The sequence below is a fragment of the Gallus gallus genome, chromosome 5 (genome assembly GCF_016699485.2).
Source record: "Gallus gallus isolate bGalGal1 chromosome 5, bGalGal1.mat.broiler.GRCg7b, whole genome shotgun sequence".
NCBI classification, from domain to species: Eukaryota; Metazoa; Chordata; class Aves; order Galliformes; family Phasianidae; genus Gallus; species Gallus gallus.
The window spans coordinates 33949695-33971766 of NC_052536.1; the positions used below are offsets into that span (position 1 = coordinate 33949695).

General features: G+C 39.0%; 1 protein-coding gene across 13 annotated transcripts in view; it reads right to left on the bottom strand.

Annotated features, from left to right (window-relative positions):
* Positions 1-21596, bottom strand: part of HEATR5A (HEAT repeat containing 5A) — a 60692-nt gene extending 39096 nt beyond the window's left edge. For 3 of the 13 annotated variants that reach the window (XM_040702164.2, XM_046942481.1, XM_015287627.4), the window contains exons 1-8: positions 21518-21596; positions 13111-13189; positions 11430-11578; positions 9335-9546; positions 4117-4225; positions 3457-3606; positions 3008-3179; positions 1032-1192 (exon numbers count right to left, since the gene is read on the bottom strand). In XM_040702164.2, the coding sequence (XP_040558098.1) occupies positions 1032-1192; positions 3008-3179; positions 3457-3606; positions 4117-4225; positions 9335-9546; positions 11430-11555 (930 nt within the window). In that variant the 5' untranslated portion in view covers positions 11556-11578; positions 13111-13189; positions 21518-21596. Of the gene's footprint in view, positions 1-1031; positions 1193-3007; positions 3180-3456; positions 3607-4116; positions 4226-9334; positions 9547-11429; positions 11715-13110; positions 13190-15841; positions 20872-21157 lie in introns of those variants that run through there. The other 10 variants (XM_040702163.2, XM_004941737.5, XM_046942479.1 and 7 more) reach the window with 10 other exon arrangements.
* Positions 21597-22072: the final 476 nt, after the last annotated feature.

A 22072-nucleotide genomic window follows, 5' to 3' on the forward strand; every position in this document is an offset into this window, starting at 1 on the left:
CCTATTCCTGGAAAAATCAATACAATGACTGCATATATAGAAAACCCTAAGAAGTTCGTTGACCTAAGTTTGGAATGCATTTTCTAGACAAATATTTTTCCCTGGCTTTTCCATCACTCTGCCAGAAGTTCACATCCCCACCTTGCATGAGCTGAACATGAAGACAATCTGTGAGTACCTTCTAGCTGCTCCAGTGCAAAGTCAGGCAGCTTTCATCACTAATTCAAACTAATTTAGAGATTGTTTTTTGCACTACAGTTGTTGAAATGCCTAAAAATCCCCTTACTGGCAAAATGGACGTATCAAACACTTGTTCAGACTGTAACACTAAAATAATCACTACTGTTATGTCATGATTATGATATGTAGACGTTCATCAATACCATTAACATTTGAATATCTAGGTCTTCACATGTATATGCTGATTAAGATAACGTTAACTGCAAAAAGCACTTAGCTTTCTCAAAAATTTACACTTTTTACCAGTATGCACTGCACATTCTGACTTCAGCCCTTCTCAGTTAAAGTTGTATCCTTTAACTGAGCACTCTGGAACACAACAAAACCAGTCAGCAGATATTTGCTTTGTGTCACTAAACGGTTTCTCTTATTATTCAAAGCAGAACTCATTCTTTCAAAATGGGACTGAGAATGGCCCTATATAGAAGGAAACCACTCAGTATTAAAAGAATTCTTGTAACTTCCCCCTCTAAATTTTAGGCATAAGATAGTAAATTATTAATAAGAAACAGTTTGATGAAAGCAATCACTTATATCACTACATTTATTTTTTTAATCACTTGAAGATTTCACTGGTAGCATACACTTCATTTTGAAAGTTTCAAACTACTTATAATCAATAAGCAACGTCAGAAATCTTTCTGGCACAATTCAAGATGTAAGTTTTTATTTTGAAATTGTATATATTTTGTAAAAAATACAAACAAGGATGAAATAAGGGATACATAAAAATAGAACAGTTTTTGTAGGAATATTCAGCAATCTTAGAACATAAATAATGTGACACAAACCTGTGTGACTCCAACTCTAACATCTCTGCTGACTGAGCTGGTCCCTTTCAGCATATCACCACTGGCTCGTAGGAATCCATGGCTTCCGCGCAGAAATCCAGTTCCTAAGAGTTCCATCACTTCTTCCAAGGAGATTCTGCGGGAGTTATGCTTGGTTGGTACTACAAATAGATATAATTGTTTAGAGTAGAACTTGCTCAGTAGAACTTGCTAGTATTTCAGAGGTAAAGCTTTGACTCCAATCATTTTAGAAAAAATGAATTCACACAATTCAGTAACACAACCAAATCCAAATACCCTTCAAACTTTTCATATACAAACGCACACACACACATATATATACACACACACCCTCCCTCAGTATCAACCATCAAATCTAGGCCCTCTCTGTACAACAGTCTGTATAGCCTACTCCTACTATCTTAAGCTTCATGAAAGCCCTGACCAACTCAACCACCTCACCACCAAAGATGACTTTCTATTCCAGTCTCAAGACAGCACAGATTACCTTCTTGTTACACTTAGCCAGATAAAGACATTGCAAAAGGTTCTTTTAGAAACAAAAACCTTCCTAACTTAGTGCTAATTCTCCAAAATAATGAGAATAATAGAATATGTTCACAATCTGCTGGAAAGAAAGTATTTATCTCTAATTTCTGTTCTGTTTCATTCCCTGACAGAAAATTCATTTAAAATAGATGCTGGGATTTGCATGTGTGCAAACTTCACATGATTACTGCACAGTGTGTAAACTAAGCGACCTAGAATTCTTACTGTTTTTCACTCTATTTCACATATTTTGATGAGATGGAGAATGAGAAGACTTGAGAAAATAAAGCAATAATAATAATCCCCAGCACCAACAGGTTACCACATACAAAGCAGAAATTTTGTAGCTACGTACATCATGTTTTTCTCTCTTCCCTTGTTCCCCAGCCCTTCTTAACCAGCGTCTGTCTCACATCAGTCTAACTTGCTTTTAACCTAAGGATTCACTACTAAAAATAACCAACAAAACAGCTGGATGAGCGTCTTGTATTACTGAAGTGTTAAGGTTGTGTAATTACACTGCTTGCAAAGAGAAAAGAAAGAGTTTATAAAGAGGACAGTGAGGGTTTTTTTTCCCCTTATTTTAATATAAAAAGACCAGTTTTAATTGTTTTCTTCTCTCTAAAGATTTTTCTTTCCTAAAAAATCTCTTTGAAATTCAAGATTTTAAGAGTATTCAAAGTAAGCAGATAGCCTCAAGAATTTTGGAAACAAAAAAAAACAGTAAGCTGGGCTCAATGACTTCATTTTGTCATTTTCTGCTTATTGCACTCAAAGTATTGATGCCATTAAAAGCAGAATCACACTCATTGTGCATCATGTTATATTTCACGTAGATTACAGTTGGGAATTTAGCTCTGGGCTCCTAAGACTGGACTAAAAACTCCCATTCTGAATGATACCAAAGATTTGAGATGCTAAATTGTGCCAGGATGCCTGTCAGCAAAAACTGTTATATATGCTCTGTTAACAGAACTGCGTGTTCATTCCTGCTTCAGATCATGTCTGTACCACTATACAATCCAGATATGGTACTGACAATTTTGGAAAAACAGTTTAAAAAGCTATCCTTAGCTCTTCAGTTTGACAGGCAGATACTCCATCACACCTTAGTGTTCCTTACACATTGCAAAAATACAATAATATCCTTGTAACAGAGGAAACTAGTTTTACCAAATATTTTTTCTTGTTTATTATTACTGTCAGTGAGTGTAGAGTATATAGTTGTGCAACACAAGTAAAAACACTGCAATACTACATGAAAAAAATGTTATGAGAATAAAAGTTAACAAGATCATCAAACCACAGATACGAACAGCTAGATGAAGTTTACGTGGTGATTTTACTTCAGGTTTCAGAACTTCAGAGTTTCTGAACATCTAACAAGATTTTTTACAGATGGCGAATCACCAAAGCGCATACCTTACCTGTTGTCTGCTTAGACGTTAAAGCTCTAGCCAGTACTGTGCCTAGAAGTTTTGAAACTGCTAAATGTACATCATAATTAGAACCTTCAAAGGATTTAAAACACAAAGTCACAACGCTATCCAGATCCGTACTCCACATAAATACTGCTTCATTCTGAAGTTCAAGAAGACACTAGACAAAAAAACAAAAGGAGGTAAAAATGCCTAAGGTTAATGTTTTGTTATGGAGAAACACTCAGTATAGATTTTAGCTTGCAGCATAAGACTAAGATCTCCCTAATAAAATAAGCGTGTTGCTTCATACTAAAATTACTTGATTTTTTGCTGCCAGGGCGATGTCAAAGAAATACAGACAAGCAGACAATGTATTTACTGTTATGTTCACCATCCATTAAATGAAAGTTTTGTTTAGGGAGTGTACTAAATAGCAAATAATGAGAGCACTTTACCTTTGCAGCAGCACAGCGGACTGCCATAGATCGATCCGTCAAACATGATCGGGCAGCTTTGTAAATATCTCTGTGACAAGGGACAGCAGCAGCTCCTAAACCCTTTAACATATTTTGTAAACTAAGCATGATTTCATAACGACCTTGAGACTGAAAAATGAAAAAGAAGAAATGTTACAGTTCCCTAGTCCTAAACTCCTTGGAAATAGAAAATGGTGCATAGCAAAACAAGTAAACAGATGTATGAGTTTTTTTTCACCGTTAGAAATCTGTTTATGCTGAAATGAGTTAGAGAGCTCGTTCTGTAACACTATAACTAAGTAAAGACAAAAGATTCTGCATTCTATGGAAAGGTACTCATGGGCAATTTAATATTCAAAATATGAAAGAAGCTGGAGCAAAAGTGTTCTCATTAGTAAAGGCAATGAAAATTTCTAGATTAACAAGTTTTCTCATGAAAGCAGCATGAGAATAACTACAATCCAATTATGATCATAATCCATTGGTAACTCTTTGGAATACAGATATTGAATTTTATCCAGTGACTCACCACAATTTTTGCATACAGTGGTATCATGCAATTTCTCCTACTCATTGTTCTATCAACAGTAAACATCCTATTATTTTTCCAATCATTTCTTAAACATGCTGTTCCAATACCTCTGCATTCTTCATTGCTTTAAGCACATTCCCAACGGTGTCAGTAAAACTGTTTCCCAAAATTCTTCCCAATTTTTTGTATAAATAGCCCAAGCATACCACCGCAGCACTAAAACAAAAGCAAATCCAAAAACGCATGAAAATGGATGCAACAACAGATGAAAGGGATTAAGAAGACTAATGTAATCAATTGGCAAGTAACAAAATAACTAAATAGAATGTTTCAAAAGTGTAAGTGGATTATCAAAAGGAAAAAAAAAAAGAACAGATGAGTGTGGGGCACACACTCACACTAAAGCACTGTAGGAAAACTGAGGATACAGGGGCTGGGAAAATAAACCTCTAATACATTTTACAATTGAAAAATATTTTTCATGATCTGCCCTTAAGCCTTACCAATGAATTTCTAACTAAGAATGGCCTGCATCACACAATCTATGACACCATGCTACTGTATATGCTGCTAGAAACAGACAAGGAGGAACTCGTTTACAACATGATGGTCAGGAGATTGCAAATTGTCAAATACTTAAAATTCTGGCACGTATGTAGGATCATATTTACTGTGGAAACACTCTGGAGGAAATAAAATTCTAAATCCACGTTCTTGTCATCATACACAGGTTCCGAATTTAGTTTTCAGGAGAAATAACTTGACAACTGGAGTCTGTGTGCTCTGCATGCTCATAGGCATTTCCTTAGCAAAAGCAAAAATTGCTTTATATTGAAGGAAAAAAAAATAGTTGCTCAGTTAAAGAACGCATTCCTTTAGATGATTACTTTAGGCAAACACTTTGGTTTTGTACTGATCCCTCTATGAGTAATTTTTGTTGTTGTTGTTGAATACAAGGAGAAAATAACTGATTTCTTAAATCACCTTTCTGTTCCTTGGCCAGACCTATCCAATGTGCAGTGACACAGCTCAGCATCACCTTCAAGAAAACATTTTTTTACTTATTCCCCAGTTGAATTTAAGTACTACGTATGGAGTTTTAAAATGCATACTGAACATATTTTTAATTGGAAAAATGCATTGAATAGTAACTGTAATTTCCTAAGTGACACAAGTAAGAAAAATAAAACTGATAATCTTTATTCTCTTACCAAACCAGAAATTCTAATTTTTTTTTCAAGTAACATTTTTCATTACTGCTTTTACCAACAGTTTGGATTTTAGTTTTGTCTGTGGTGTGGCTGGCCATAAAACTATAATTGCAGTACCTTACCGCTACACTAATCGTTTGATGGTCCTAGATAACTCCTTTAGCTAGTTTTAAGACTAAATAATATATATTCCATGCTGTAATTGATGTAAAGAACATTTAGTAACATACATAAGAAAAATATCTCCAGAACTGCCTTATTACATCCTGAAATAACCTGCAAACACTATTACATGTTTAGGAAGTCCATCACTTGATTAAGCGTGATAAAAAAAGTCCATTGGTGTTGCACAGTAATTTGGCAATATTTGTTGACATGTAACATCCAGTTGCCTAAAGATAAGAATAGAGCTATCTCTGCTTCACATGAAAGTTAGAAGCTCTTCTGACTGTCTTTCAGGATTGTATCATAATTCCAATTGTCTAAAATCTTCCCAACAAATATTTCTAACTCCAAACCACATAAGCTACTGATTCTGTCAATTTGCAGATGTTTCAAAGGAAGCCTCTCTGGAAGGGAAAGGAAGTTTCAAAGGACACCCAAGTTTTGTGGTGAAAAATTTCTGCCCATGTCTTTTCATCCTTGGCAGCACATCGCACTGAGTTTTTAAATGACTTTAAATATGACTGTAAAGAAGAAAGGGACCCAGGGCTGTTGGTTGGTGCTCGGCTGAACATGAGCCGACAGTGTAACCACGTGGCCAAGAGGGCCAATGCCATCCTGGCCTGCAATAGAAATAGTGTGGCCAGCAGTAGCAGGGAGGTAATCATCCCCCTGTACTCAGGGATGGTGAAGCCGAACTTCGAGTACTTTGTTCAGTTCTGGGCCTCTCAATACAAGAAAGGCCCTGGAATGTGTCCAGAGAAGGGCAACAAAACTGGTGAGGGGTCTGAAGCACAGGCTTTATGAAGAGCAGCTGAGGGAGCTGGGATTGTTTAGTCTGGTGAAGAGGAGGCTCAGTGGAGACCTTGTTGCACTCTACAACTTCTTGAAGGGAAGCTGTGATGAGGAGGGGTTTGGCCTCTTCTCCCAGGCAACAAACAGGACCCGAGGAAATGGCCACGAGTTGTACCAGAGGAGATTTAGATTAGGCATAAGGAAAAACCTTCTCTCTCAGAGACTGGTCAGGCACTGGAATGGCCTGCCCAGGGAGCTGGTGGAGGCACCATCCCTGGCAGTGTTCAAGAGGTGTCTGGATGAGGAGCTACGAGATACGGTTGAGTAGCTTGTGGTAGTAACGGTGATGGGAGGACGGTTGGACCAAATGATCTTGTTGGTCCTTTCCAACTTTGTGATTCTATGAGATAAATTTCAGTTGTTCTCTTAGCACCTGTTCTTGGAAGAGGTAGCACCAATAAATGCAAAACTAAGATTTTAAAAGTAGTAAATTAACAATGAGATCAGCAGTGAAAGTCTCCTGGTCAGCCAAATATTTTTTACAATGCTTACAGATTTAAAACAATACTAGCAAATATTTTCAAAACATTGGAATTTTAAGTCATGCTACATCACCTATTTCTCTGATTCGATAACAGAACTCACATCACACTCAACTTTAGTAGATAATGGCTACTCTCTTTTAAAAATGCCTGCCTAAAACATCTTCCACCCACATGAAAGAAGAAAAGTGGTAAATTATGAGGTAAACCAACAATTCATTGGAAACTGTCATTACAGGAATCTCCAGGTGAATCAGAATTTGCCAACGATTGAGAAGTGAGCTACCAGATACGTGGGCATGTATGCTAAATTGACAAGGACAGATGGCAAACACAGACAAGACTTTAGTCAAGACTAAAAAAAAAAAAAAACCAAAGAAAGCATTAAAAAAAAAAGAGCAGCCTTTCCTCATTGGACACCAAGTAGTCTACCTAATTGCAGCACAAGATAAAGCTTTTATTCCAATTGCTTTTCTGCAGCCTAGTGTCTCAGTATCAATACTGCAAGAAATCTCCTTTTTGAATCCATGATTTATTCATGTCTTTTTCTTCACATCATCTCTTGTTCACTCTCCTCACCACTGTTTTCATGCCAATAAGGATTCTTAACGTTGCCTCTTCTCTCTTTCTCCTCCAGCTACTTTTCTGCCTCCTTACTCTGGAGGAGTAAGGAGGCAGTCTTTTTGTCTTTCTTTGCCACTTTTGCCTTGCTGCCAATAGACTCCAGCATCCCTCCTTGCTATGCTGATGTCATTTCACTTCCTCCAAAGCAACTGTCTTGCAGGCAAGGCAAGTAAAACTAGTAGAGTTCTGTGCCATACTAAACTCACCTATAAGGTTAATACATTTCATAGAGGAACAGTACTATAGCAGTAATTTGCAGGACTAAAACTTTTTCAGCTGAGCTTATTCTCAACTCTTAAGACAGTACAAGAGGTCATTTGAAATAAGAATGAAACAAAAAACAATACAGTAGTGGAAAAGACAACAGACTTCTTGTAAAAATCTGTTTTCAGGAAACATCATTTGAAAAGGATTGTCAGAAACACAATTAGCAACTGAAACAAAGGGGGAATGACCAACTTTGATCTGCTTTGTATACTATATAATTAACAATGCACAATGATGTTTCCCTATTTTTTTATTTTTAACTACAGTGGAGGATATACAGTGTACCATAAAAACATTATTCCTAATATTTCTATATCTTAAGGTTTGGTTTTGTGTCCTGCAAAAATATTTCATATTCCTCTGTTCTTTTGGCCATAATTCAGGCTTTTAATGACAAATATTTCATATGCTTCTAAGTAACTACCTCCAGTTCAACTCCTTAAGAAATTTGCTCAGTCACTGTGTTTTGTACTTGGAGCTGTATTCATCTGCTTTGTTGCTCTTCTCAGTAGTACTACTACCACCTTGTTTTTTAAACACCTGCCCACTCCTACTCTGTCATCCATTGCTGCTATTCTTCCTGGCCTGCTTTTCAATTGCCTGGTTGGAAATCACCAACTGTCTTGTATCATTTAGGTTCCTGCTGCCTATATACAATATTCAAATACCAACATGTTCTTTCTTTCATTATCTGTCCTGTGGCGGTGAACTCAGACATATCATGTCAGGCAAATGCTTTTTCTTCTACTAACTTTAACATAAGCAATGTATTAAAAGCTTTCTTAAGCTCTTTTCTAACAGGTAGCGTTTGAGTTGCTTCCATATAACGATCTTTTGTCTTCTCATACTCGAAAACCATAAAGCAAAAACTGCCCTTAATTTCTTCCATTACCTTAAAGCATACTGTAGTCATAACTTTAAATGGTAGCATATGCATACAGATTTAACATGTCTACATTTCTAAATAAGTTAATTCAGCTTAGCTTTCAGATCGCTCAATGCATTTCTTTCCAGTGGATCCAGTAAACATCTTGGTAAGCCAAATTTTATTCTAATGTATACAATCCTTGCTGACTCCTATCAACCATGAAATTACCATTGTGATGAATGCTTCAAAAGTAATGTCATTTAAACATGTTTAATGTGATTGTGTTTATGCTGTATTTATATGAATTGCAACAAGAAAATTTTAAGTAAGGATGAAGAATATATTTTAAGCTATTAAACTCTGAAGGGTAATTTATGTTGTAAAGTATTTACTTGACTTTATTCACAACCTGCAGCTGAACTTATCCCAAACTTTCCAGGGAAGACATAAAGAGATATAAAAAGCTACACAAATCCTTAACCATTCATTATTCTGCCTCGAAGGCAGCATTTATTAAATGACTAAAGATAAAATTCTTACAGCATCTAGATGGAAGGAAGTAATTTGAATTTGCTTTCAGTTTTCAAAGGAATTCAGTTCCTCTTTGTAGTACTCAGTCTGAAAAGTTCAGAGATTTTTGGGGAAAAAAAGTTACTTTTTACATATGGCACACCATAATAATTATTCTAATCAAGGAGCCTCTCAAATTCTCTGTTTTATGGCACAAAGCTTATTTGACCAACAGGCAGAAATGAGGGAGCATGCCCTCCCCTACATTCACATCTTATCATGTGTCATCACACTTGTCTCTGTTGTTACCAGATTTGAAGTCTGCAGTTCAATGAAAAATACTTACAGTTTCGTAGGCAGATAGCTTGGTGAATCATCTTTACTCCTAATGAGTTCATTGCATTTTTCAATTGTTTGAAAAACAGAAAAAGTGTCTCCAGTGCTATAAAGTACAGCTAAATTCTTGGCAACAAGCCGTCTGGTAGGAGGTCCCGGTGAATTGTTTAATAAAGAAGTCAATTGTTCAACCAGTTTCTTCTGGTTTTCTTTTATATCAGTCTGGAAATAAAACCAGTAGCAGTTAAATTTAAATGTTAACAGACAGTTAATACTAACACTTCATTTTTCTGCTATTATCATTTTGATACATTGACATTCTTAGTAAAATGCTCATTTTACTGCACTTTTCTACCTAATGAAAAGTCATCTCAAACAAGTCTGTATTTTTCAGGACACAATTTTCTAGTAGAATTTTAAGAGTGTTTTCCATACAGCATTGGAATATTTGCTAAATGTTGCTAAAAACAAAATTTCTATTTCATGTTTCTTTAATGTTTTCTTTAGAAGGAAACACCACATGTTAAAAATTCATAATAACTCAAGTACTAAAGAACTTCAGCAGAGTTTCAAGAAGGTATTGAGTACTTAAATCCTATCTCATTTTTTCCTATCAACAATCCATTTTTGCTAGGCATTTTAGCACAAATAACGGTATCTAGATAGGTTTACTCTTAACTATCCACATATCCTATTCAATATACACAACACAAAGAAAGAAACAATTAAAGAGTCAGATGTACATCCATCTCCTATCATTTGATTAGGAAAATAATAAAAGTGTTACATCCTTGCTTACTAGAGAACCATCAAATAATTGCATCATTGCAGGTGGAAATATGAGTTAGTCATAACAGGGTTGCAAGTTCTTGCAGCAATAAAACAAGTTAAAGAATTTTAAACAAAAGCAAGGTTTTTTTTTCCCCCCTCAAATTCCTTTCATTGGACCAGTGGCTCCCTCACTTGATAGACTGCGACAAAAATCTTAGAACATTTACAGAATTACTATCAATTGATCATACTTCCAGTACCTGCAGTGGAATTGCCAGGTCACAGCCTGAACTAATGGCTGAACACCAGGTGAGAAGGCATGGTTAACCCTGAGAGCTCAGGTGCAAGCAATGAACCTGAGTGACCAGAAGGGGTAGAACCTGGATTCCACCCCCCACCCACACCCTTATTTAAGGATTAGTAGCTGAGGGAGCAGCACCTCTCTGGATAGAGATTATGCTCCTCTTGAGCTGTCACCAGTTTTTAGAAGGGGTAAGCCAAGTTTCCTTCTTTGTTACCTGCTATTGTTCCATAGTATCCTATTAGAAGGCACAGCTGTTGCCTTCTTATACTATACAGTACCTGTGACCATGTGCTCCACACCGCCTCCCCCTACCTTCTTCCTAGGCTTCCCCCTTTGGCCTGGACTTGTATGCAAAGCCTTGCACAGGAAGGCAATGAGTAACAGCACTGATAACAATGTTGTTAAGACAGATTAACCACCACAGATCCCTCTCAAAGAGGGGAACTGAAAGAACTGGTAGCAGATGCAAGGTTCAACAGCTGACACTGCATATGATTGAAGGAAAAAAAAAAAAAAAAGAATGACTACGGGTCAGTCATTTTATCCCATAAATAGTAAGCAGCCCAAAAGCCCCTTTCACTCTCCTGCATGGTATCTGAATGCACAACAGGATGTACCTTTGAATAGGGATATAACTTAAGATTAGACCTGCGCAGAGATCCTTTTCATCCTGATATCGAGACTCCTTGATGATATAGATTCTCAGTAAGTGACCAATGGTTTGTTTTAAGCTTTATTAGCTTTGCTAAGATTCGATCTTTGATTGTGTACACGTAACCCCTCAGACGTAAGTAACAGACCAAGTCTGGGGGCTAGGAGAATATTCAGCCATGCTGGGGCTCCTTACCTCTATGGTGCAAGTGGGTTCACTCTGAACCTCATGACTTAATGGGAGGGTATGTGTTTACCATACCCGCTACGCAGTAGCTAATTAAGTATATCCTACCACCTCAAATCTTGTTAATTCATTGTCCTATTTATAATTAAGCTATGTAACAGCATGCTTTTCTTCAAGTCACATTATACTTACCCTGCTAGTAACTGGTAAAAGCTTTTCCAAAAACTGTAACCATTCAAAAATGAACTCTGCTTTTTGATATTCACCAAGCTGGTTATACTCTTCTTCATTGAGTAGTAAACTGTGAGCTAACTCCATTCCTTGAAATTTTCCTCAAATTTCTCCTCATCAAACACCAAAGAATTAAAAGAAAAAAAAAACAACCATCAAGCTGTCAGAACTATGTTAATTAATCAGGTTTGTTTTTTTTTTTTTTTTTGCATTAACATTTGATGACTGAATCAGAAGTTTGAACACCTAAACAGAAAAACAGAAAGGTTACAAGAGAATCAGCAATCATTACTACATCCAATATTTCAAAATACTTTTTAAAGGAAAACTTAAATTTTTTAAAAACACAACCATCATTTTGTTTTGGTGGTATTATAATATTTAATGTTTTTGGAAATGAGGTAAATATGATATTGATATAATGTGCCAAGTAAACGTAGTTCAGAATACATCAGAGTTCTCACTGAACTATTTTAATTCATCATGTTTCACATGAAGTGAGCTTTTCTAGTACCTGACCAAGCATATGCCTGAAAACAATGATCAACCAGCCTCAAATAGGATGGATTTTGTGATCTAGAATTAAGTGCAAGAATGGAAGTAACCTAAACCTATGAATTCACGTTGATTATATCCACAAACTTGAACGTTAACATCTTTTTCAAACACTTGATGTAGTCCCAGTGTGAAGCGAGGCACAAAGAAAAACCAACCTCTAATTACGTCTCTCTTTTTTTTTTCTCTTTAAGAAACTGAAAAAAAAAAGGGTTTCAAGAACAAATTCAATTGAAGTTGTTTGATTTTACTTATTTCAGACTATTCTAAGAAATCCCACATTGTAGATAGCCATAGCTAGAAGCAAATTAAGACAAGAAATGCATCTAATTACACCTTTTCCCCCCTTATCAATGCCACATAGTGCCAAACAACAGAATATAATATTCTGTAGGCTTTGCAAACAAAAATAGTCCAGGAGATTCTGGTAGAATGTCAGCCATATTGTTAACTCCCAAACAAATTATCCTTTCCAGAGTTCCCTGAGGCTGCTGAGCATGCGTTTTTTTCCTATGCGGTAACAATATTATAGTGTAAAATGATCTAACAGTCCAGTGGGCAATACAAAACTATTCTAAATAATTCAGTGCTCAGGCTGTCATCAAATGCACAGTAAAAGGTTACCTTCACTACATTCTAAACATCTCAACATAAAATTTGCTCACAAAGGAACTTACTGTAATGAACTGACATTTTAAATTTACCTGAAATACCAGGCAGTTTGACAAGACATCACAGTATAAAATGATAAGTAGAGATAAATATACATACATATTTAAACTGCCCAGGTAAGCAGGTGTTCAAAATTTACTAGCTATCGTACTCCTCAGAGTATTAACACTCTGAGGACTTAACTCTAGCATCACCTTTTTTTGTGACACACAAAATCTGTAGCATTATGCATTTCATTGAATACTTGAGTACAGTTTCATCACTGCTCAGAACTGAAGTTACCAGATGCCTAGATCTTCTGAAACACCTACGGCCACAGTAATCATTTCAATGCACATAGAGAGGAAGTTTGATAACATTTTCCCTTCAACTGAATAAATAACAGATCGCTGTCAGATATCAGACCTTAACTTACCTTGCAGATGATGTCTTCTCATTGTAAAAACTCTTTCCCCTCTAGGTTCTTGGATAAAAGATGTCAAGAACTCTATTTCCTAGAAAAAGAGTTAACACAAAGATCAATTTCAAAAAAGCAGATTAGATAATAAAAGTGTCTGTTCTACACCAAATAACAATTTCAATGTCTAACACAGGTGCAAAATATTTCTTATTTTAAACTGGAATTATAATAATCATGACAGCATTCATATCTATACCAGTAACCAGCAGAGATGGCAAAGGTGATTCATCTGTTCTGAAAAAGCCACACATCATACCATAGATACAACAAGACATGAACATTATTAATCCATCCTAAGTTCCAGAAATAATTTTAATACAGTAATCAGTGAATAAAAACATTTCTTAAACCTATAGCTTTAAGTAAGTCTGGCAGGATATGAAATACAGTTCGCATACTATTTTAAATACAGCCACTTTTCAATCTGTCTTTAGAAGACTCGAGTTGAAAATAGGCTAAAGGTACATATGCATTTCAAAGTAATCTAAAGTTCTTTACTAAGAATCTTTATTTGCAATATTTATAAGGCCCAAAGATTTCCCATTCATTATTTCCATTTTTAGTGGTGGTTAGGAAACAGCCGGTGCTGCATTTAGTCCCCTGCAGTCAAAGCAAAAATTCAAGTGATCACTAACATTTTCATTGCTTTTTTTCTTTCTCTATACAGAAAGAAAATACACAGTTTAACTTCATTAGATATTGCAAAGCAAAGTCGACAGTTAAACAAGAAGAAAAAAAAATAGCTCTTATTCCGGATTGCGCAGAGCTGTTCTAACCGAGCATCCCGGGCATACTGGCCAGTGCATAAACTTCAAAGCTGTACCATAAAGAAGCCAGCCAGCAGGTTGAAGGGCCTGGGGCTTGTTATATCACACCTTGGCTAGTGCCTCCAGCTTGGGGCTCCCCAGAAGAACAAAGTCAATGTGCTGGAGCCATGGTATCCACCAGCCAGACATGTTTAGCTTGGTAAAGAGAAGCCTCAAGGGAACCTAACAGCAGCCTTCACAAGAGAAGGTTACCAAGAAGATGGCAGATTCTTTGCCTATTGAGGGCTGTGGGAGGGAATATACAAGAAACAAATTGCACAAACTGAAACAAGAAAGGTTCAAAGTGGGTAGGAAAAAAAGGTTTTCTCTCTAACGATTATCAACCACCGGAACAGGTACTGAGAGCTTACAGAACCTTTGCTCTCAGACTAAGACTAGACTGAACAAAGTCCTAAGCAACCCAGCCTGAATTCACCCTTCTTGGAGCAAAAGGTCACATAAACAGAGCACCCAAGGTGCTTTTCAACCTAGACAAGTCTAGGTTCCGTCAACTATGCTGCTCACAACTCCCCTGCCAACTTATAGGATGTTTCCTTTTAATATTAGTCAAAGCTTATATTGTTCCACTGAAGTTACTCTGGATTTTTTGTTAGTATTTGTGTAAATAATTAAAAAAGAAAAATACCGTAGTGTAGTTGCTGGTCTTTGTAATGAATGCCTACTAACATAGCTAGCATTTCTGAAAGGAAAGACTGCAGCATTTCTGAATTACAGAAGTTGATTGTTAATTATGGAAGATTTAGTTTTTCAGGAACTGAGAACAGTGTAGCAAACACTCGCAGACCTGATCCTCCCACCGCTGACCAACATGAAAACTTTGGTTCCAAAAAGCTAAGCCTAAGACACTATATTCCCTACCCTCTTCAAAAATACATGTCGCCAAACCCACGCTCAGAGCGTTGTAAACCTGCACACCAGATTCAGAAGTAGTAACAAGTAAAGAGCACAGGCATACAACCTTCTGAGAAGAAAGATGAGAATGCAGGGATTCAACATTTACTACTACACATTGATTTTGTTGTCACACTGGAGAACACAGAAGGCACGATGCATATAGGACTATGCAAAACAGAATACAAGCACAGAATATGGAGAAGAGCTGGGATTAATTAATATTAAATATATCCTTGTTATGCATAGAAGACGTTACTAGGCAATTTCTATGCAGAGAAAGAAACATCAAATCTAAACATTTGCAGCCCTGACACAGGTGCAACTCTGTTTTAATTAGCAGCAGTGCATTGCCGTGTGGTGGGCCAGTCCAACACAACAGAGTATTACACCAGCCAGTGCTCGTATTATTGTCTGGAACATCCTCTCACACTACTGAATCAAAGCATGTACAATCTAAGAATGCAAAGCAGCACTGGCATTTAGATGAAACCCATGTTTTAAAATGTTGAGCTATTTGATAGTCCCCTGACACTCTCCCTTCCCCCTAGTGCTTTCATTTTGATCCTTCTTGATCTGAAAGAGAAACGTGGAAAAATAAAAATGAAATTTCATTGAATGAAACATGTACCAACAGAATCAGATTATCTTGAGCTATCAGCAAACAACACCTGAATGAGGATATACACAGAAGTCCTTTACATCTACAACACAGTGAAGAAAGGAAAAGGCTGTATAGCTCATCTTTCTAATTATATTTTTCTCGTTTCAAAAGTGTTACAATTATGCCTTAAATCTGATATAAAACAAAGATCGTAAACCTGTGGATTCACACTTCTTCCAAACATTAGTCTAGCAGAGAAGTAAGAAAGACACAGTTCTTCTAAGGAACGACCACTGTTGATTACTATCACTAATGTGTAAAAATAAATAATGCGTAATAGTAAAAACTGAAAAGTAACAATTACCAGTATATATAACAGCTGCCAGTGGGCTGACTATACAATCAATGTCATTTTCATCATACTGCTGAAAAACAGAACTGAAGCACAGACATTAGCTTCAAGTTGTCCTTTGTTGCGAGGCAAGTAGTCTTTTAACTGACTTCATGTACCTTTTTTTTCCGCCTCATAAAGCAGGCTTTGTTGTCACCTATCTCACAAGTGAACTGGTATGTTTAAGAGAGAGTCTTCCAGCCCGACACGTTTAGTTACAGTCATTACCAGCTCGGATCAATTTTACTCCTGCAGCGCTGTTTTAAAAGTTTAATGGGATGATCATTACCCATGCATCTGAGCCAAGCACATGACAAGACAATCAATGCTTAGGCTTATTTTAACTACTTTCACATACCTGCTTAGAGTGTCTTCAAAACAAACAGAATTTTTGCCTGGCTCTGGAAACTTAAAAGGATGTTTATTTTTTAAGGTGGGTTTTGGCCCAGACAGCAAACACTTGCCGAACTCAGCTATTTTTAGTGAAAAACAGCCCATAGTGAAAGTCCAGCAGTTAGAGTGTATTTTTTATGCTAGGAGTCAAACATAAGCAGGGATAGAAATCTCAAGAAAGCAACAAAGTGCAGGAAAAATCTTATAGTAACTTCAAATAGGGGATCCGGTGGAGTTATCTTCAGCTATACCTTAGCTAGGAGTTATCGTACATACATAAATAATCTAATCTAAATAAGTAACAGTGATACAATTACAATAGCTTGATAAAAAATAAAATCTGATTATTTCAGGGCCAGAAACTAAAATCCCAGCTCAAATCAGTTTGGACTTCAAGCACTCAACATACTACAGAGGTGGAAGTATTCAAATGCTACGTAAAGATACTTATTATTACTCAAAAGACAAAGCAGTCTTTGTTTGCTTAGTTACTTCTACAAACTGTTACCAACAAACATACAGAAACAATGTCTGCCTCTCAGAGAATGAAAAGCTAAATCAGCTCCAACATAAATACCTTAGTACCCCCACGTGTTTTGTGTGGTATCATCCTTTGCATTAAGCCAACCTGAGTCTCTTCTCTACACACAGAAGCAATTTTTTTTTTGCTCTCCAGAGCCATGTGAAGCAATGGCAGTACCTGCTGTGCCCTAGCATACATTTACCTCTCCCCACACATCTTATGTACTGCAGTGCTAATCATTCTTGTCCTCTCATTCAGCAGAAGCTGGGAATTTCACGTGGCCTTTCGCTGCTTACTTTCGTACAATATCAAAGAAAACATACCAATAATTTTAGGGCATTTCAGCATCAAAAGCATTGGTATAATGAATGGATTAGCCTTTGGAAAGGAGAACTGTTAAGTGCTATGAAACGAGAGCCTCATCTATAAAAGTATACGAACATGTGCTTGAATTAACCAGTCATTAATCAACGTGGACAAAATTACTCCCTGGCTTCAAGTAGATCTGATAGCTTCCCATCCAAAATGAGTAACTTGCCAGAAGTATACAGCATTCTTGCATTCTTTGCAAGATGTTTTGCAATGTGAGGTTATATTGGTCAGCAGCTGGAAATCTGTAGCCAAGCTTACAGAAGATGCGACTAAATGTGATGTCAAAAAGCAATTTACAAGGGAAGGCCACAAGACATAAAATTAGCACACCCCAGAGCACACAGAAAACCAGATCATAAAGGAGGAGATCCAAGATTCTAAGACTTTTCTATCTGGCAGAACTGTAAATACTAATATCTATTTTTAAGCGTACTACCATGTGGAAAGCATGCACCAGAAATTAAATCTCACAGCTGAGTACCTGTACGTTATCACGCCTATTCTGTGTTATGAAGGGATTCAATTCCAGTCACAAATGAAGTTATCTTCTTCTTAAATAAAAATATGTATGCATTTGTATCACATGCTTATCCAAAATTACAAAAAGCAATGAAGAATCTTAACAGTGAGTTGGACTAACAACAATGAAAAATAACAGATCATTACACAACCATCCATTTGCTCTAATTACTGATGAAAATTTCAGACTGGGAAAACCTCCAGTCATATTGTACTTCTGTATGTAATGATTCAGCTTAGAAACATGATTCTGAAATCAGAGATGTTGAAACAAGATGTCTCTCTTTCAGGCTCGCTGGTTAACCGTGTTCTGGAAGAAGCATTTTGCCCCAGGAAAATGATGTCTCTCTTCTATCAATGAATATTTGGCAGCATTACACAAGTACTTACTCAAGTTGTCATTCAAGTGCATCTTCCTATATTGCAGATTCCAAGTAGGTTTTGTCATTTTCACATTACATTTGATACTGTGCTAATGAACAAATATCACTTCCATTCATGTTGCAAAACAAAAAGGTCTTGTTTTGACGTCTTGTGAACAAAAATGCTCATACAAAGTACATGTTTACTGCCATAGGAACTGTTCAAAACTACTGGTTTTCTAGTCAGACTTAGCAAAATGCTTATCTAATGTTCTTGATTTCCAAATTTCAGAAAAGTCACCCACTATGTGAAAAAGCAATAAAGCTTAAATGCAATAAAAACCTAAAGAAAATCTAGCATAATCTTTGGGGCGTGCTGTTCTAAAAAATATCCACACAAAGAATGTGACCACCCACAACCTTCATACATAACAGTGGCATTGATAAGAATTACAACACAGTATACATTTGCTGAAGTGTGAAAGAAATGACAAGACAATGTCTTCTGGGAATGCTGAATAATTTCTGTGATGTTTTGAGGACAGCGCTTGATGTGACTGGAGTAAAAACATGCCCTGAAAAATGTGCCTGGAAATACAATTACTGCTTCAGTAACGCAAAGTATTTGAGACATTTTTTAGAACACAGGTATTGGAAAACATTCATTTGCCATGTTAAAAAGTACTTATAATTTACTTCCATGTTTGTTATAATCACTTTAACCTCTATCTCCACTTAACATGAACTGTTCCAGGAAACAAAGAGCAACGTAAACCAGCCACTTCCTGAACCCCACTGCCAGTGCTACCAGCCCACTCATCCCCAGCACCCACAACTAGTGCAGTTCATTTCTGAAAGCTTACATCAAAAGAGAAATTAAGCTCCACTACAAGGACCTGAGAACATTACTTTATTAACACACAACCTTGCAAATTTCAAGGGCTTATCTGCAGGTTTGAAAACTGACGGGGTAGCAAAGCAAGCGCATAAACACCAGAAAAGTATAAACACTGACCTAAATCCTAAACATCATTTCAATACGTCTGAGCATCGCTTTATTCTTGACAATGCTGTAGATGATATTGTTTTATCTAATACAGACAAGATACATCAAACTGAATGTGCCAATGTGTTTTTCTGTCACAACAAGGGAAGTCGGGTGAAACTGAATTCTTTGTTAAAATATTAAATTGAATTATAGTAGGTGCAGGCTGATTTTAGCCACCCATTTTCCCGTAACATAAACGCTGAACCCAGTGTAGTTTTGCTGAACATGTCCTGAAATCTTAGAAGAAGTATATTTGTTTTCCCCTAAAATCATGACGGCTATGGCAGTACTGGGTTATTTATTGCTACAGCCAGCCTTTAACTGCATTAAAGTGCACCAGCACAGAAATTTAGCAGCAGAAGCCTTCACAGTTACAGACTCTGCTGGAGACTTGTTTGGCAGATAGAACCCACTCTCAGGGCATAAATCAGACAGAGATGACTGCAATGGTTCATTCTCCAGGTATTATAAACATCTCTTCCTCAAGGAACACTCCAAAACAGCTCAGAAAAAAAGAAGCGTTAACTGTACAGAGATTTCATACATTTTGGCTTGCAGTACAGATATCCTTCACGCCTTTTTAAAGTTCTGCTCCCTTACAAACCAAATAGAACAAACATCCCACACTCTGAAAACACTCCTGTGAGGTGTTGCTAACCAGCCACTCCATCAGCACGTTCTGCTTTTTTAAGAGATGATCATCCTGCACTGGCTAACAAAGTTTTTGGCATGTTCAGTACAGTGCAATGAACGAGTCAGTAACTCAGGTGTTTCACCAGCAATGAAACCAATCCTGTGTTCAAGAGCAAGTTTTCTATTTATCACCAGAATCAGTGTAATGTTAAACTGGCTTCCCCTCCTCCTTTCCATTGTATCAAAACCAGTGGGAAAAGGGGAGGAAAAAAAAAAAACAAAAAACACCAAACATCCTTCAGTACACAGCCAGAAGTCATCTATCCCATGTCACAGTTGTTATTTCATACATGAGTTGAGAACATTACATACCATGCGGGAACATACTATACAGCAAAACACCAAGACACACAGTGCAGCCTGATTGAATATTTCTGGCAAATAAGATTAAAATAAAAGTTGAATAGAAGTCACAGCAACAGCTACTCACATTTACTTCTATAAAAATTAGCCCAAACTTAAACAGACATAACAAACTGTGAATCAAAACTTCTGAAAAATATCCAAGTATAGAAGCCCAAAGCCGAACTCATCTTTCTGTGCCTTTCTTCTGTCCCATTACTCTCTCCCCTTATCTCAATAAGCTTTACCCACATTTTAACCTAAGATACCAGCAGTCTCTCCCCCCCCCCCCCATTCCAAAACGCCAGCACTCGTGCACCTCTTCAGGTTTTATTTCCCTGGGCAGAGCTTTACCCATTACGCTGAGCACTGCTGTCCTATCTGAGCAGCCAGGACTTCAAAACGCAAGTGCCAGCCACCATGTTTGTGCACACTGACACCGGAGTCTCCAATACTACCACTCTCTCCCCAGAAAACTGTCAGTTAAAAGGATCTGTTAAAAATAAAATTAGCCCATCAGACCATGCATACTCACTGCAAGGGAATGCCAAATCGGTCCCTGCAGTCTCAAGATCTCTACCGACCCACACCAGTCACATCACCAGCCTTACCCTTCAACTTCGGCCCTGACACTCGGGCAGTGAGGAATGGACTGCCTTCCTGCTGCTTCTGCTGCCACCGAGGATCTTACCTTCCCTCCCTGCTCTGCCTCCCGGCTCCCCGAGGAGGCCCCGCCCGGGCTCAGTTCCCCTCGGCGCCCCGCGCCCGTTGCACTGGCAGCCCCAGCGCCGCCTGACGGACGCCCCGAGCCGCTTACAGGGAGCCCGGAAGCCAACCGGTCACCGCGGGGATCGGTTTTCGAACCCGCTCGACTGACTCGCTGGTCAGTGTGGACGGCCGCGCGGCAACAGAGCGCTTTCCACACGCAGACCCCCAGCGGCCCCTCAGCGAGCTCCCGGCTCCCCTCGGCGTTTCCTCCCGCCGAGCCCCATCCCCTCGCCCAGCCTCCTTCAGCCCCTGGCGGCAGCTCCGAGCACCTCTCCGGACGTCTTCTCCCGCCCCACGGGGTCTGCTGGCACCCCTGTCTTTTAGGGTCACCCGGCAGCTCCACGCCCTCACGGGGCCTTCACGCCCGCGCTGCAGGCAGCTGCCGAGGCCCCCCGGGCTCCTTCCTCACTCCTCAGCGGAAGGAGACAGCGCGCGCAGAGCCCTCACGCCCCCGTTCCTCGCGGGAAGGGTCGCCAGAGGGCTGCTTCTTCCCTCTTTTCCTCCCCGCGCCCAGGGACGGAGAGTGACAGAGCAGGGAGACGCGACAGACCCACCCGCGCTACCAGAGCCCCGCTCTCCACCCCGTGCCCGCCCGGCCGGGTAGGACCACCGCCCCTCTCCCGCAGTACCTGGCGGTAAGGGCCGGCCGCGAGCCTCCCGCGCCGCTCTGCGGGGCGCTGCGGGGCTCGGCTCCGCCCGCCCTCCTCCGGCGGGGGGGTTGGGGGGGGGGCGTGGGGGCCTGCGCCCGAGCCGCTGCCGCCCGCCGGCGCGAGAGGGAGTTGCCGCTGCTCAGGGCTGTGCAATCGGGGCCGGAGCCATCGAGCGCCCGCTGCGGCCGGCCCGGGCCTCGGCGCTCCGGGACGGGAGCCGGGTGTGGGCGGGCGCCGCCAGAAGGAATCCCTGAGGTGAAGCGGACGTACCCGGGGGGCGCTGCCGAGAGGGTAAACCTCGCGGTGCCGGGAGCGGGGCTTTCCCCGGGGCGGAGAGCTGGCAGCCGGCCTGGTGCCAAGGGAGCCAGCCAGCGGCCGGTTTGCTGAGGAGCAGCCTCCCTCCTTGACAGTTATGGTAACTGAGTTCACTGCTTATGTGAGAATTTCTGCTGAAGGAACGTTCTGTTCTGAATTCTGTCTTCAGAGCTGAAGGTCTGACGTACTAAAAGGAAAACGTGTATCTCAGCCATTTTT